Below are 14,366 nucleotides of genomic sequence, written 5' to 3' on the forward strand. Positions count from 1 at the left end.
GGAAATTATCTTAAAGTCCGGCCTGCAAACTCCAAAGCATCTGATGCCTTTTCCATCACTGTCGAGTAAAAAATGAAACCAATGCTGCAGTTCAAAGCAGCATTGGTTTAATTTACTTTACAATGCTGCAGCTCAAAGCAGCATTGAGCTGCAGGTCAAACCAATGCTGCAGCTCAAAGCAGCTTATTGAATGCACTTCACACTAACCCAAATTCGAGCTTAATTTAATTGAAATATACCATAATCTCAACCAGAATTGTGAATAGTACCCACCACCAATTTTAGCAAACTTTCAGATATTAGTGAGCAGCTATGGAATCATCGGGAAATAAGAGTTTTCTTAATAAAAAAAAAAAACTTGAATTTTACCTGTGACTGAGTAGCCCTACGTGTACGTACACTTGGCTGTGATGGTCCGTGGGCTTCTGCTTCTGGGTGAGCTTGTGATCCCTACAATAATTTAACCAAACATTCAGACAAATACCAACAATAATTATTATATTACTTGTACAATAATAATTAAGTTAACAAATTTTGGAATATGAACCTTATGTTGTAAAATGTATTTGTTTTACCTGTGCTTGAGTAGCATCTTTTTTCGGCTTATATTTCTTCGGTTTCCACCTCTTCCGGTCCGGGTTCAAAGGTAAATGACAACCTTTATAATTATGCCCTAAACCCCCACAATTTCCACATTTAACATATATCCACTACGGGTTAGCTTGTAGGGGTTAGTTGGCTCATCTACAGCTTTTCGCCTACTAATCTTTGGTCGACCAGGAGCCCTTCTAATGATAGGTGGCTGGATTTCATCGCATGGATCATCAGCTGGCCATGTCTGTGGACCTTCCATGCCATACACTCGAGCTGCATATCCTTGCATATACTTGTCCATCTTGTAATAATCATCCAAATAATCCTCTGGTTTTTGTTTATGCATGTAAATTGCAGCACAAGCATGTGAGCAAGGGATCCCACTCACCTGCCATCTTCCACATGTGCATGTGCGATGATCTAACCGGACTAAACGCCGTGGCTCGTATATGTCCTCGATCTCAAACTCCAACTCATTCTGCCACCGACTAATACAATTCCTTGCATCACTTTTTGACCTCTCCAATTTTTTCTGGATCTTTGGGCATATTGTGTAGTGCGTCGACCGGATTCCATTCCTTTTCTGCTGGAAGCGTGCCATTATTTGCAGACGAATTTCTTCAAGCATAGTCAGTATAGGCTTAATCCTAGCTTCCTTAATCCACGCGTTGAAGCTCTCGGCCAAGTTGTTTAATAACATATCACTTTTGGTTTGGCAGTTGAAAGCATGTCTGGACCATGATGCCTTCGGTACACCACTAAGGTAATCGTGTGCACCTTTCTCCATTGACAATATATTCTGCATGTGATGGTCAAACGCATAAACATGGGCTGCACGTGCAGCCCCCCACAACTCATCCTTCATAGCTTTCCCTGTGTAGCCTTTCGCTTTGAGGTTCGCATGTAGATGCCGAACACAAAAGCGATGCTCAGCATGTGGCAACACAGCCTCAACTGCAATTCCAAGCCCCTACACACATAAATTTATGTTAAATTATATGGAACAACATAAAGGAATAAAATAACACAATAAGAACATAAATAGTATTTTACACTAAATACCTTCTGTCTGTCAGACATTATAGTCCAACCAAGTCCGCCTTCTAGCCCGCATAAGTCCTCCAATAAAATGGCAATGAACCACTGCCATGAATCTATTGTCTCTGCCTCGGCCACATCAATTGCAATGGGGAACATGTCGTTGTTGCCATCCTTGCCTATGACACACAACAATTGCCCCCCATATTCCCCCTTTAGATGACAAGCATCTAAACAAATTATGGGCCGACAACCATGTCTGAACCCTTTCTTACATGCATCAAGACAAATATACATCCGCTGAAAGAATACTCCATCTCTGTGTACAAAAGCACTACTACCAGGGTTCGTGCTGAGTATTGCCATTGCGTATCTCCGTGTGAGGCGATATTGCTTAGAGTGCCTACCAAAAACTTGATGCAATGCCTCCTTCTTCGCTCTATAGCAACGGTCAATAGGAACATCGATGTTAAGGTCTCTCTTCACCCTCTGTTTCAATGCATATGGTGTCCACATGGGGTCATCCTTGAAGTCCCTCTTATAAGCACGAACAAGATACTCAACATCGCATCTGGAGTTTTCGTACTGATTACCACAAATATGAACCGGGTAGTACGTCTTAATTTGAAAAGAAGTCCTGGTAGCATCAGTAGAGGCATGAATCCTCCATGAGCAATGGTCTAATTTACAGACTGCACTCACCCTGATTGTCTGCGACAACATTCTGATTGTCTTCCTCGTCTTGCAAAACCGGTAGAGCAACCCGTCTTCTTCTTCTTCTACGTACTGAAAAATATATACAAAAATTAAAATAAAAAACCTAAAACAAAATGTTAGTTCTTGTGTTAGCTTAATTCAGTTCCAAAATGCAGATGCTACTGTTCACGGCTCAAACACTGATATAGAATGCTCAGAATCCAATCTCCACCGTTCATAATGTAGATCCATGTGTTATGAACGTCCCTGCAAAATTTCAGCTCAATCGGACCACAAACGCCCATCGATCGGAGCTGTTGATGAAGACTGGACAGGCCGGGTCCGGACCGCAATTCCCTGGGTCCGGACCTCATTTCCAGAAACTAAAATCTTGCTCCGCGAAGCCGTGTCCGGACCGCCCATTAACATGTCCGGACACCCCGTAAGTTTTAGGCCCAAAAACATGATTTTAAGTGGGTTAGGTCTAGGGTTTTGTCAGGGGTATATATACATCAATATAGAAGAGAGAGGCACGAATTTTCACCTCCAGAGAGTTCGTCGGAGGCTGTGCTAAGAGAGATCATATGTGGTGAGCGTTAAAGTGAATCTCTTAGAGTTTTAATTATTCCTTTGATAAATCTACGGTTGAGAAGTCTATCGGAAGGGTCCGGTAAAGGAGAATCACGTTGAAGAAGATTGTGAGCGTGGAGACGAGTTGTAGGCTTGTCGATCTTACAGAGTCAAGGTCTTGCAAAGGGTTGTAAGTGTTCCTAGTGTCTGTAATCTCTAGATAATCTTTTGATAGTGATTTCCTGGGTTTGGCTGCCCCGGAGAGGTTTTACTTTTAGAACGTTTTCTAAAAGGTTTTCTCTTCGTAACCAAAATATCTGTGTCTGCCTTTCTATTGCTTTATATATTTTGGGTGATTGAATTGTTTATTGCTTCATAATATTAATTCCGCATAAATTGTGATAAACAAGTTTTTGGAGTCGGCATAGCGTTTTTCACAAAAGAATCAACTAATAAAAACCATAAATAATTGTGACAACTTAAGAGTCCAACTCAATTTCAATTTCTATGTACCTCCTCGGCTGGTGGTCGGTTGCCCGCTTGGTTTCTTGGATGGCGTAACAGAACGGGCAGCCTTAGTTTTAACTCGGGGGCTTTTGAAATGTTTTGATTGAGAATGTCCACCTTCTCCACCTTGTCCTTGTACATCTCCATCTTCACGTGCAGCATTAGGTATGTCCTCCATCCCTAAAAGAAACAATCAAATTTGTTGTTAGTCATTCAGGAAGGGAAGGCTAAGTGCTCTCATGATATATTATTTGAAAAAACAATTAAGTTAACAAATAAGAAATAAGTATACTACCTTCAGCACGGGGTATTTCATCCACCCCGTCACCTTCTCCATCTCCATCATGAAGGGGAGGCCTAGGTATCTCACCCACCCCGCCACCACCTTCTGCATCTCCATCATGACGGGGAGCCCTAGGTATCTCACCCACCCCGCCACCACCTTCTCCATCTCCATCATGCTGGGCAGTATTAGGTATCTCACCCACCCCGCTACCACCTTCTCCATGTTGTCCTTCAACAGCTTCAAGAAATAAATGCTCATCTACTATTATAGCACTGTCCACCATATGTTCAACATATAAATGAACATCTTGTGCTCTGTACTCAGCCATAATATTTACAAAATCTACAACGTCTGCATCACTATTTAAAGATATCACTTGATTATGTGGACCATCACCGACATTATACCAACATCTAACGTCGCTCATGTATCCTAAGTCACGAACCAACTCTTTGACTTCCCACATACTAAAATAGTCAACATCATAGCCTTTCACTTCATGGACGTCGCCACCAACGTATTTAAATGGGGTATGGGTCATTGTTCCACCGTGGTGCATGATTATATTGACAGCCATATCTGTAAACATATAAACGAGTGTAAGAAAAAATATAAAAGAGTGTAAGAAAAAATATTTGTCAATACAAGAAAACACAAAAAACAATAATATCTATCTATTGCATGAAATGAAATGATTTAATGATATATATATATATATCATTAAAAATTATACATGCATGTTTTGGACTCAAGATGCCCAACTTAAGCTGATTTTGGAAGTTAGGTTGACATAGTTGGCAACCATTCAATTGGGAAAAAAGGACAAAACATAATAGTAATAATAAACATATACTTTTGCACATGCATGTTATAGGTGTAAAGTGCACTTTTCGCTCATTGTTATATGTGGAAAGATCAACAAATGCATACAATACATGTAAAAAATTTCTCTTTCTATAAGAACCATTAACCTATTCAATGCCTTAAATTATGCAAAAATTCATCAATATACGTAAAAGAGGCAGGTTTAAGTTACATTTGCTACTTAATAACTTTCCATAGGATCACTATTTTGCCAAAGTCACCATTACATTATATTAATATACATGTCCATCATGCTTGCTAAATATTAAGAGAATGAGAGATTAGAAACTGTCTAATCTGGAAATGTTAAAGATAAAGTTTCTTTAAAAAGAATTTTAAACAAGCTTATAAATAAATAAGTTTTAGATTATAGTAAATCCCACCAGATTGACATGAAATTTACCATGCACAATAGCATGGAGGGCATGTAATCCAAGAAAGTAGTTGAATATAGGTACAATTATATACACTTGTGAGCGTGAGAGATTAAATCTCATATTGGAAAGCTATCACAAGAGGATATAGACAATTTATCCTAGAAGACAGCTCATGAGATAATAAAACCTTCTGTTTAAGGCAAAATGTGGTTGAGCTAACTACTAAAGGAAAAAATTTTTAAATATAAAGAACAGTATATATATATATATATACCATCTTCAAATTACTATTTCATTATCAATGCCTCATCCAAATTAAATCCCATATTAAAATAACAGATAAATTAAACACCAAATTTGACTTCTACAAATTCAGAACATCAATCCCCTTCTAGAATGAGCACGGTGAGTTGTATATTGAGCAAGTTGAGTTGTACATTAAATGGAAGGAAATTAAGCCCCACAGAAAAAAAAATTGATAGAATCCCTTCTGCCTAACACGACAAAATCCCCATTGACCAAACCTGCCAGTGCACACGAAACAACAACTGTCTCATTCCAGGACCACAACCAAGGTGGACCACACCCACTGCCAATCAACACTAATATTGGCTCAAAAGTGAAATATTCGACAAATGTTGGACAAAAAACAAGTTGCGGATGGGGACAGATGTTGGACAAAAAACAGGTTGGGGATGGGGTTTCGACCAAATGCTTCCAACACAACAAAAAAATTCAAAAAACAACTATTAAAGGCTTCCATTTTAGTCAATCAACAAAACCCACAAAGAAATTTCGGAAAATACCTTCGTCGAAACCAAATTTTTTCCGATTCAAAATATTGTGATTTGACGGAAACCTAGCCAGAAAAGTGACGTCGAAATGGGTGATTTAATCGGTGGGTACTGTCGCCGGTGGCCTCTGTCGCCGGTGGTTCTGTCTCCGGTGGGTCCTGTCGCCGGCGGGGTCTGCGTCGGTGGCGTCTGCGTCGGTGGGTTGCCGCTTGAGGTGTATCGGGAGGCTGGTATTTTGACCGTATGAAACTTGAGGGTTTCAAAAAAGAAGCCCTCAAGTTTAAGCCAAACTCACTGTTTTGGATGGTCCAAAACGGTGAGTTTTATATCCTACGTGTCCAATGTGAACACGTAGGATACAAAATTCTACTGAGGTGGACTTAAGTAAAACGGTGCGTTTAACTCAAATAACGGAAGTTAACAAAAATTAACGGTAAGGAGTTTTTAAGTAGTTTCGAGTGACCCAGGGACTAAATTTCCGAAAAAAAATACCCAGGGAGTTTTTAAAAAAAGCGCGTTTACCTAAGAATTTTAGATATGATTTCCCATTTTTTTAAGGTAAATTTATAATTTCATAATGATATGTTAGAAAAATGGGCGGAATTTATACGGGAGAGTTATTTGTTGCTTAGGCATATCACATAAAGTTATTTCACATTTAAAATCTCAAAGGAGTTATTTGTCCCAAGCACAAACCCAAGGACTAGTTTAGCAATTTTTCCAGGGTTTTATACAGATCAACAATTCTATGGAGTGCAGAGAACAACATACTCCTTGTACTTATTTTAACTAAATTGCTCTGTTGTTTTTTTAAACCTTGATATTTAATTATATTTGTTTCACATAACAAGCAATACCACAGTTAATAATTTCTAATCCAAATCATTGTAGGGATATACTCTGCTTGATCTGCGGGTCCATCCATTGATCTTGTATCCTTTCTAAACCTCTAGGCTCTAACGAGAGGATTTGTTGATGGGATTTGTCCATATTTAGCTACTGTCCATGAAATGGTTAAAGCAACATTAAAAGCTAACATTATGCAACTGGACTTTGGCCAATTTGGAGCAACATTCTATATATTCCAAATAGATCTCTAGTTGTTGAAAAGTCAAAATCAATTGAAAATTTTTAGTTATGAGACAATGACATCCCAACAACACTGTAGTAAATTAGTAATGATTTCCCAGAAATCACAAAATGAAAGCAATGCTTGCTTTTCTTTTCCCTTTTGCTTTTACCTTAAATTTTCTTTCCAGTTCAAATTTTAATTCACATTTATGTTTGGTTGTTTTCCTTAAATCCACCTCTGCCCAACAATCACTGTTTTCTTGAGCTTTCACAATCCCAATAATTCTCTTGGTAGTTTTTGTGTAGGTGATCTTTAAATAGTGTTGCTTGGTATGTAAATGCAGAGTTCAATGCTCTTATGTTTTTCATGGCTGTTGCATAAATCCTTTTTATGACCTCTGCAACACCCAACTTTTACTGTGACATCTTTTCCTGCAAAGAGTTGAGATTTCTGAAATGGCATTAAATTCAATTTAATGACATGGTGGCCTTGTATACATTTATATGCTGTGCATGGTATGGAGTACCCACTGAACAAGGATCCAAAGATAGCCATTTCTGGACTTCTGCTACTTTCTTGAGCTTTAAGGGTGCTCATGGAGATTAATGACAAGGAAAAAACATCAAAGATGGATGATTATGAAGTGATAGAGCAGATAGGCAGAGGAACATTTGGAGCTGCATTTCTTGTTCTTCACAAATTTGAGAGTAAGAAGTAAGAAAAAATCACTTTCAAAAGTCATACTCCTTATGTTCATTATGATTTCAAATATGTTTTCACCTCAAAAAAGCTTTTCTTAGTAACATCTTTACTATCTTACACTAGTTCTAATTCTGAATTTAGATTTTTGGTTTTTGTCTACTGTCTTATTATTATTGCATTGGTCATTTTAGGTATGTATTAAAGAAGATTCGATTGTCTAAACAAACAGAGAAATTCAACCGTGCGGCACATCAAGAGGTTATCCTTCTGAATAACCTGTATGCCAGTATAAATTTTTGGCTTTGCAGAATGAAATTTTGGTTTTTGGCAATAGTGTTCCTATTATATTTTTCATCAAATTGAATTCTCTGAAATTCTCTTACATTTTAGCATGTTTATGCTTATGCTTTCTCTGATATATTCTTCCTTTGAAGTTTCAGTGACTGCAATAGTTTACTTTATAGATATAGTTAAGGTTTTAGCAAGAAGACATAATACAAAAGGAAGGTGTAATTGCTTCTTGATCTTTTAAGTCTGGCTATGAAAAACTATTCTTTAAGGACCCCCGTTCTAGGCACCTGGCAAAAAAAGGGTACTATCATGCAGGAAATTTTTATATCGACTATTCTGTCAATCATTTTAGAGAAAAAAAAATAAGTTTTCTAAATTTGGAAAAAGGGAATGAATTTAATCATTTTTGGAAAAAAATAAGTTTTCTAAATAAGACAGGTATGAGCTTATAAAACAAATCATGTTCAAGTAAGGTCCTAATTCAATCATTTCTATCTGAAAAGAAAAGCAGATTGTTTTTGTTTGTAAACAACTTAATTTCTATTCTGAGAAACATCTGCTTGCTTACTTAAATCCAAGACTGTTTTTTGGTAAGTTACTTAAATCCAAGATGCATACAAAAGCTATGAAACTTCTGACATTTGGTCCTGCTGCAGATGAAAATAATAGGACAGCTAAATAACCAGTATATTGTGGAGTACAAAGATGCATGGGTGGAAAAGGTAGTCTATTAGCAAGGTGTTACTTCTGTAATTTTACCCCACAATCAGAATTAGTTTAAAATTTTCCATTTTATTTGCATGAATTGAAGAAAACATTATAATTTGAAAATCATGTCCTGAGAACCATGAACCGTATTATCAGGTTGGTTTTTGATTCATGTACTACAGGAATGCTGTGTGTGCATTGTGACAAGTTACTGTGAGGGAGGAGATATGTAAGTCAGCACTACTTAAAACCTTGAACTTTGCATATTAAGTATCTAAATTGCTGGATTCTAAGCAAGTTGAGGGCCATTGCTCATTGGTGAAAGAACTTTGACATGGAATCATCATTCATCCCACTATTTCTTTTACTCTTGCCTTGTCTTGTGAACTCCTTTTTCCTGATAATCTAAAGCAAAGCTAATGCTGGAACTAGGAATTTCTTTTTTGAACTTTCTACTCAAAGAAGCCTGTATATATACTTTTCTGTGACTTTCTAATACTAATCATACAGGGCTGAGATGATAAAGAAAGCTAGAGGAACATTTCTTCCAGAAGAGGTAGGGAACATAAAATAACTACATGAAATGGAAGTCCCTTCATGGAATTACATATGACAACTTGTACCTGGTACACAAAATCTTTTAAGTTTTAATCCAGAAGCTATGCAAATGGATGACCCAGCTGTTGCTAGCGGTTGACTACCTCCACTCCAACCGTGTTCTTCACAGAGATTTAAAGGTACATACCTCTAGCTGCTATGAGTTATTCTGAGCAGATTATCTTGCTGCAGTAATTAATTTTTTTTTTATCACCTAATTTCAGTGCTCCAACATATTCCTTACAGAGAGCAATGACATCAAGCTAGGTGAGAAGGCACTTACAAGAATTTTTATGCACCAGATTTGATTTCATTTGTCTTTGAACAATTTTTATCCCACATTATGTTTACAGGTGATTTCGGACTTGCAAAACTACTCAACAAAGATGACCTTGCTTCCTCGGTAATGGTTGAATTTCCTCTATGCCCCAGTGGTATTAGTGAATTGGCTGCAATCTTTGATATTAAAGTAGCAGTTACAATGATAACTGCTGCATCCCAAGAGGAAATATGTTTAAAAAAGTGATGCTTGCCTGTCACTGTTTTTACTAATGATTCTCCTTTTACGCTAAGAGCTGTTTTTTCAATAGTTAATTTTCCTACAATTGAAGTTCTTCTTGAAATCTGACTGCTCATATTAACATATTCATTGTAATCCATATGCAATGTAGGTTGTTGGCACTCCCTTCTACATGTGCCCAGAGCTTTTAGCAGATATACCATATGGATACAAATCGGATATATGGTCATTAGGTTATAAATATCTTCTGACATTATTCACTAGTCCTGTCTAGCAACCCAGTGGTATTACAACTCCAGAAATAACATTTGCTAATGTGACTGCAGGTTGCTGCATGTTTGAAATAGCTGCACATCAACCTGCATTTAGAGCTCCTGTAAGTGTTGGCTTGACCTACAACTATTGCATTTTTTGACGCGATGGAGTTGAGTATTGAACTACATATTTCAATTGCTGGCTAACAAGTAAATCAGATTATTGACAAATTAATGTAACAGGATTTGTCAGGACTTGTTAACAAAACAAACCGATCATACATGTCCACACTTCCAATTGTGTATTCTTCTGCATTGTAAGTGAATGTTTTGATTTTTTTATGTAAGTAAGTATACAAAAGCAAGTATACTGAAAGGAATTATACAACTAAGAATGGATGGAATTTGGAATGCAGGAAACAATTAATCAAGAGCATGTTAAGAAAGAATCCTAACCATAGACCAACAGTGAGTTCAAATTGCCAAACTCTGTCATATCTTTCTGAAAGCAATGTTTTTTCCTGAAACTTTCACCACATTTTAGGCTGCAGAGATGCTGAGGCATCCCCATTTACAACCATACCTTGCTCAATGCTCCAATATATCACCTGTTTTTATACCAGTGAAGTCTGAATGCAGCAGCAAAATTAGACCAAAAGGAACCCAACTGTCTAACAAAGTTAGTGTTGGAAAAGACACCAGAGGTGGAAAGGCAAGGCTATCAAAGAATTTGGGAAGTGTTAAGGTAGGAAAAGCACATGTATTCAGTAACGCCCCAGCAAAGGAAACCAACATCTGTGGTTTTCTTGAAATTGAAGTTGAGACAAGAATAGTAGATTGCCCTAGCTGTTCTGAGAAAACATCAAAAGCAGTAAAGGGTTCTAGACTTATCTCCAATTCTGTTGAACAAATTGGAAATGCCAACTCAGAAACAGCCTTGGTGCATATGTTGTCAGCACATGCAGATAGGAAAAAAGGGTGTTCCTCTAAGCAAAGAAGCTCTTCACATTCTACAGTGAACCCTAGCTCATATCTGATAAATGCATCCACTGAAAATGCATCATTAGAAGGTAAAGTCACACTGCCATGTGAAAATGAATTTAATGCAAGGGAAAATGGTCCTATCTCTACTAAGCAAACTGGGAAAGAAGATATATACGAATTGAATGGAGCTTCTAGTGACATCTCATCAATGAGTACACTGACTTTGGATCATGGTGATGAAACAAGGATTGAATGGGACCCCCAAACTCTGCAAAGAGCAGAAGGTCTGGAGTCACTACTAGAGATCTGTTCAGATTTACTAAAACAAGAAAGGCTTGAAGAACTTGCAGGAGTGTTGAGACCTTTTGGTGAAGAAGAAGTTGTGTCATCAAGAGAAACAGCAATTTGGCTGGCGCAGAGCCTAATGAATATTTGCAAAACTGGCAGTGCAGCTTAGCAGAAATGGAATTTGAATGGTTCTTTACTTGTAATCTCATTAAGTAGGCAAATTTTCAAGATTTCAAAACCTAAGTTCACTTTCATAATCGTAAATCATTGTAAAACTTTTTACCCTTGATTTCACCCTTAATTTAACTCTTTGAAATTCCTAAATTCATATGTTTCTTGATGGATAATGAGATCTTTGACTTAAATTTATAAAGCCAATCAGTCTCCTAATCAGATGCCTTTTGATAGTTGGAAATTTTGGCTGATTTGGAGGTTTAGAAGAGAGAATGATAGAGCATACAAGTGAAATTGCATTCCTGAGCACTGCCTTTTTCTTCTGTTTTCACATTTTTTGAAGAATTTGTTTGTTGTCACTCTTTTTATTATATGCATTGGAAAGCTGTGCAACATATAATTACCAAATAAGTTGGGGCTTGTCATTGCAGATCTACATTAAATGGCATGACAAACAAAGTAATCAAGATTAATTAATTTTCTCTAAGAAGGTGATCACATTGAAGGCAAATTGGAAATATGAAAACTAACAAAACCTTAATTTATTCAAATTGAAATTCAGGAAACCAAATTGATGATAGACTCTATAACGACCAATTGATAACATACTCTAAAACGAGCAGTATGCAATTTTAAAGAAAAAGATTATACACCTATCTTTTACATCGTCCATGAATTGGAAATATGCAACTCTCCACTTATAGTTAAGAACTAATGGACCACAAACTCCCCAGAAACCTGTAATGAAGCCAAAAACCACAACAATTGGAAACCATGGGATTTTATGCCCATTGTCCTCATCCCGAATGTCTCCCTTGTTGCTAACAATATGGGCACACTCATGTGGAAGAGGGGGACCACAAAGTCCAGGGTTACCCTCAAATGCAGAGGCATCAAAGCTCTGGAGCTGAGTACCTGATGGTATTGGTCCATGCAAATTGTTGTTTGCAACACTAAATTCATTCAAGAAATGTAGACTACTTAGTGATGCTGGTAGTTCGCCGGACAATCGATTTGCAGAGAGGTCTAATACTTCCAAGTTTGTGAGCTCTGAAATTTGGTTTGGGATGCTGCCTGAGAAGTTGTTATAACTAAGATCCAACCAAGAAAGAAGCTTCAAACAACCAATCTCAATTGGGATGTTGCCGCTAAGATTATTGTTTGCAAGAACAATTGCTGGTCGCAGGCTTGCGAGAAAATTGTGCTGTGTAGAAGGATCGAGGCCAGAAAATATTGGTAAATCCCAATGATTATCGTCTACTAGAGCCTTTGGTGACACTAATGTTTGCAATCCACAAAATTCCTTTGGAAATTCACCTGAAATGAGGTTGTCAGATATATCTAAACGAAAGAGCCTTGGAAGAGTTGACAACCAAATAGGAATTGAACCCGTGATACGATTGGAAGATAGACTTAGAACTTCTAGTTTCTTAAGCCTAGATAGCCATATAGGCATTTGACCAGACAATTGGCATCCGTCAAGGCTAAACAATCGAAGATTCTCAAATCCATCAGACCCAACTATATTGTCATCACTTGGCATTGCCTCATATAGAAAATTCTCTCCAAGCATGACTACACTGAGTGTCTTGCAACGCATCAAAATCTTGATTGCGTATGTGATATTGGTTAACTTGTTGCTAGCAAGTGAAAGGAAAGATAAGAATTTTAATTGAAGCACCTCAGGTTGGATTTGTCCCTCGAGTTGGTTTAGGGCTAGACGGATTGTGGTCAAGGACTTGCATGAGTAAAGGCTTACTGGCAAGTTACCAGAAAACTTATTACCCCCAAGGTCAATTACAATAAGTTGATGAAGACTAGAGAAATTAAAGGTAGAGATGTTTCCTTCAAGGAAATTGGATCCTAAGAACAATTTTGTGAGATTTGTGCAATTCACCAAAGATGGGGGCAAAGAACCTGTTAAGGAGTTATCATTAAGGAGTATGTGCTTTAATTTGGAGAGCTTCCCGATATCCACTGGGAGCTTGCCACTCAAGTTATTACGATATAACTCAAGGTAAGTGAGTTTGGCAAGGTTCACAATGTCACCGCTAATGGGTCCTGAAAGATTATTGGAAGGCAAAGAGATTTCCTCCAACCCCACTGCATTGTATATATCATGAGGAAGCAATCCAGAGAGATAATTAAAACCTGCCCGGAAAACCTTGAGTTTGGAACATGCCCCTAGTCCACGAGGAATATGGCCACTATAATGATTATGGGAGAAATCGAGGAGCTTGACCACTGAAGAGTTGATGCAAGGAATGGAAGGAATCAGGCCTGCGAGATTATTGTTGCTGACATTGAGGTCGGTCAACCTCCATGCTCTTTGAAGGAATGATGATTGGATTGTCTCACTGAATTGATTACTAGATATGTCAACAATTTGAACGGAGGAAGGCCAACCAGAAGTATCTCCAAATAGATTGTTGTAGCTCAAATCAAGTACCTTGAGTTGATTCAAGGACAAAAATAATCCTTTAGGGAGAGGTCCTGAAAGTGAATTGTGGGATAGATTGAGGTGGGAGAGTTGTGTGAGGTTTCCAAGAGAGGGAGATATACTCCCACTGAGGCCTTTAGAAGGTAACCATATATGGGTGACTTGATGTTTATGATCACAAGAAATGCCTTCCCATTGGCAACAATCAATGGAAGACCAATTTAGTGGAGGAGAAGACATACGGTAGACGGCTAAGGACAAGAGAGAGTCACGGTCTATTTGGTTGCATGCATGATTGGTGGAGAAAATACCAAAGAGAAACAAGGTGAAGAGGAGATGATAAGGCTTTAAATCTAGCATGGTTCTAATTTGATATGCCAAACTAGAAGAAAAAATGGTTATGAAGTAGCTAGTCCTAAAACTACACCTTGTATATATAGCTTTCATCTGCAGCTTTTCCCAAATTATAAGTCCAGTGGGGCCGGGGGACATAATTTCGTGGAAAAGTATTCACAAGTATACGTTATTATTATGATCGCTCTCCACTTGCGTCTAGTGACAGAATCATGTATGACTTTCCAGCACGAAAATTGTTTTTGGACTTGAAACC

At 37.7% G+C, this 14,366-nt stretch overlaps 3 protein-coding genes across 3 annotated transcripts; 1 reads left to right on the forward strand and 2 right to left on the reverse strand.

The window, feature by feature from the left end:
* Positions 1-112: 112 nt before the first annotated feature.
* On the reverse strand, positions 113-3,552 carry LOC132163761 (uncharacterized). Its single transcript, XM_059574132.1, has 7 exons — positions 3,412-3,552; positions 1,657-2,418; positions 983-1,564; positions 715-895; positions 576-673; positions 400-450; positions 113-166 (listed from the first exon to the last, which is right to left on the reverse strand). The coding sequence occupies exons 1-7, from the start codon at positions 3,550-3,552 to the stop codon at positions 113-115; spliced, it is 1,869 nt and encodes a 622-aa protein (XP_059430115.1).
* A 3,686-nt stretch (positions 3,553-7,238) lies between these two features.
* On the forward strand, positions 7,239-11,431 carry LOC132163247 (serine/threonine-protein kinase Nek6-like). The gene is made up of 13 exons (XM_059573458.1): positions 7,239-7,512; positions 7,692-7,758; positions 8,448-8,513; positions 8,682-8,728; positions 9,010-9,055; positions 9,156-9,236; positions 9,321-9,363; positions 9,450-9,499; positions 9,768-9,849; positions 9,943-9,992; positions 10,114-10,187; positions 10,287-10,338; positions 10,415-11,431. The coding sequence occupies exons 1-13, from the start codon at positions 7,394-7,396 to the stop codon at positions 11,309-11,311; spliced, it is 1,674 nt and encodes a 557-aa protein (XP_059429441.1). The 5' UTR covers positions 7,239-7,393; the 3' UTR covers positions 11,312-11,431.
* Positions 11,432-11,926: 495 nt separating this feature from the next.
* Positions 11,927-14,143, reverse strand: LOC132163762 (receptor-like protein 2). The gene has a single exon (XM_059574133.1). The coding sequence runs from the start codon at positions 14,114-14,116 to the stop codon at positions 11,927-11,929; it is 2,190 nt and encodes a 729-aa protein (XP_059430116.1). The 5' UTR covers positions 14,117-14,143.
* Between the last annotated feature and the right edge of the window lie 223 nt (positions 14,144-14,366).

This window comes from Corylus avellana, chromosome ca10 (assembly GCF_901000735.1).
Source record: "Corylus avellana chromosome ca10, CavTom2PMs-1.0".
NCBI lineage: Eukaryota > Viridiplantae > Streptophyta > Magnoliopsida > Fagales > Betulaceae > Corylus > Corylus avellana.

Bases quoted from the DNA above. Each gene is read 5' to 3' on its own strand.
- LOC132163761 (XM_059574132.1), bottom strand. From the start codon at position 3,552: ATGGAGATGTACAAGGACAAGGTGGAGAAGGTGGACATTCTCAATCAA. The intron at 1,565-1,656 runs GTATTTAGTGTA...TTATGTGTGTAG, and splicing joins TAATGTCTGACAGACAGAAG to GGGCTTGGAATTGCAGTTGA. The intron at 896-982 runs GTGAGTGGGATC...GATTATTACAAG, and splicing joins GCACATGTGGAAGATGGCAG to ATGGACAAGTATATGCAAGG.
- LOC132163247 (XM_059573458.1), top strand. From the start codon at position 7,394: ATGGAGATTAATGACAAGGAAAAAACATCAAAGATGGATGATTATGAA. The intron at 8,514-8,681 runs GTAGTCTATTAG...CATGTACTACAG, and splicing joins AAGATGCATGGGTGGAAAAG to GAATGCTGTGTGTGCATTGT. The intron at 9,237-9,320 runs GTACATACCTCT...ACCTAATTTCAG, and splicing joins TTCTTCACAGAGATTTAAAG to TGCTCCAACATATTCCTTAC.
- LOC132163762 (XM_059574133.1), bottom strand. From the start codon at position 14,116: ATGCTAGATTTAAAGCCTTATCATCTCCTCTTCACCTTGTTTCTCTTT.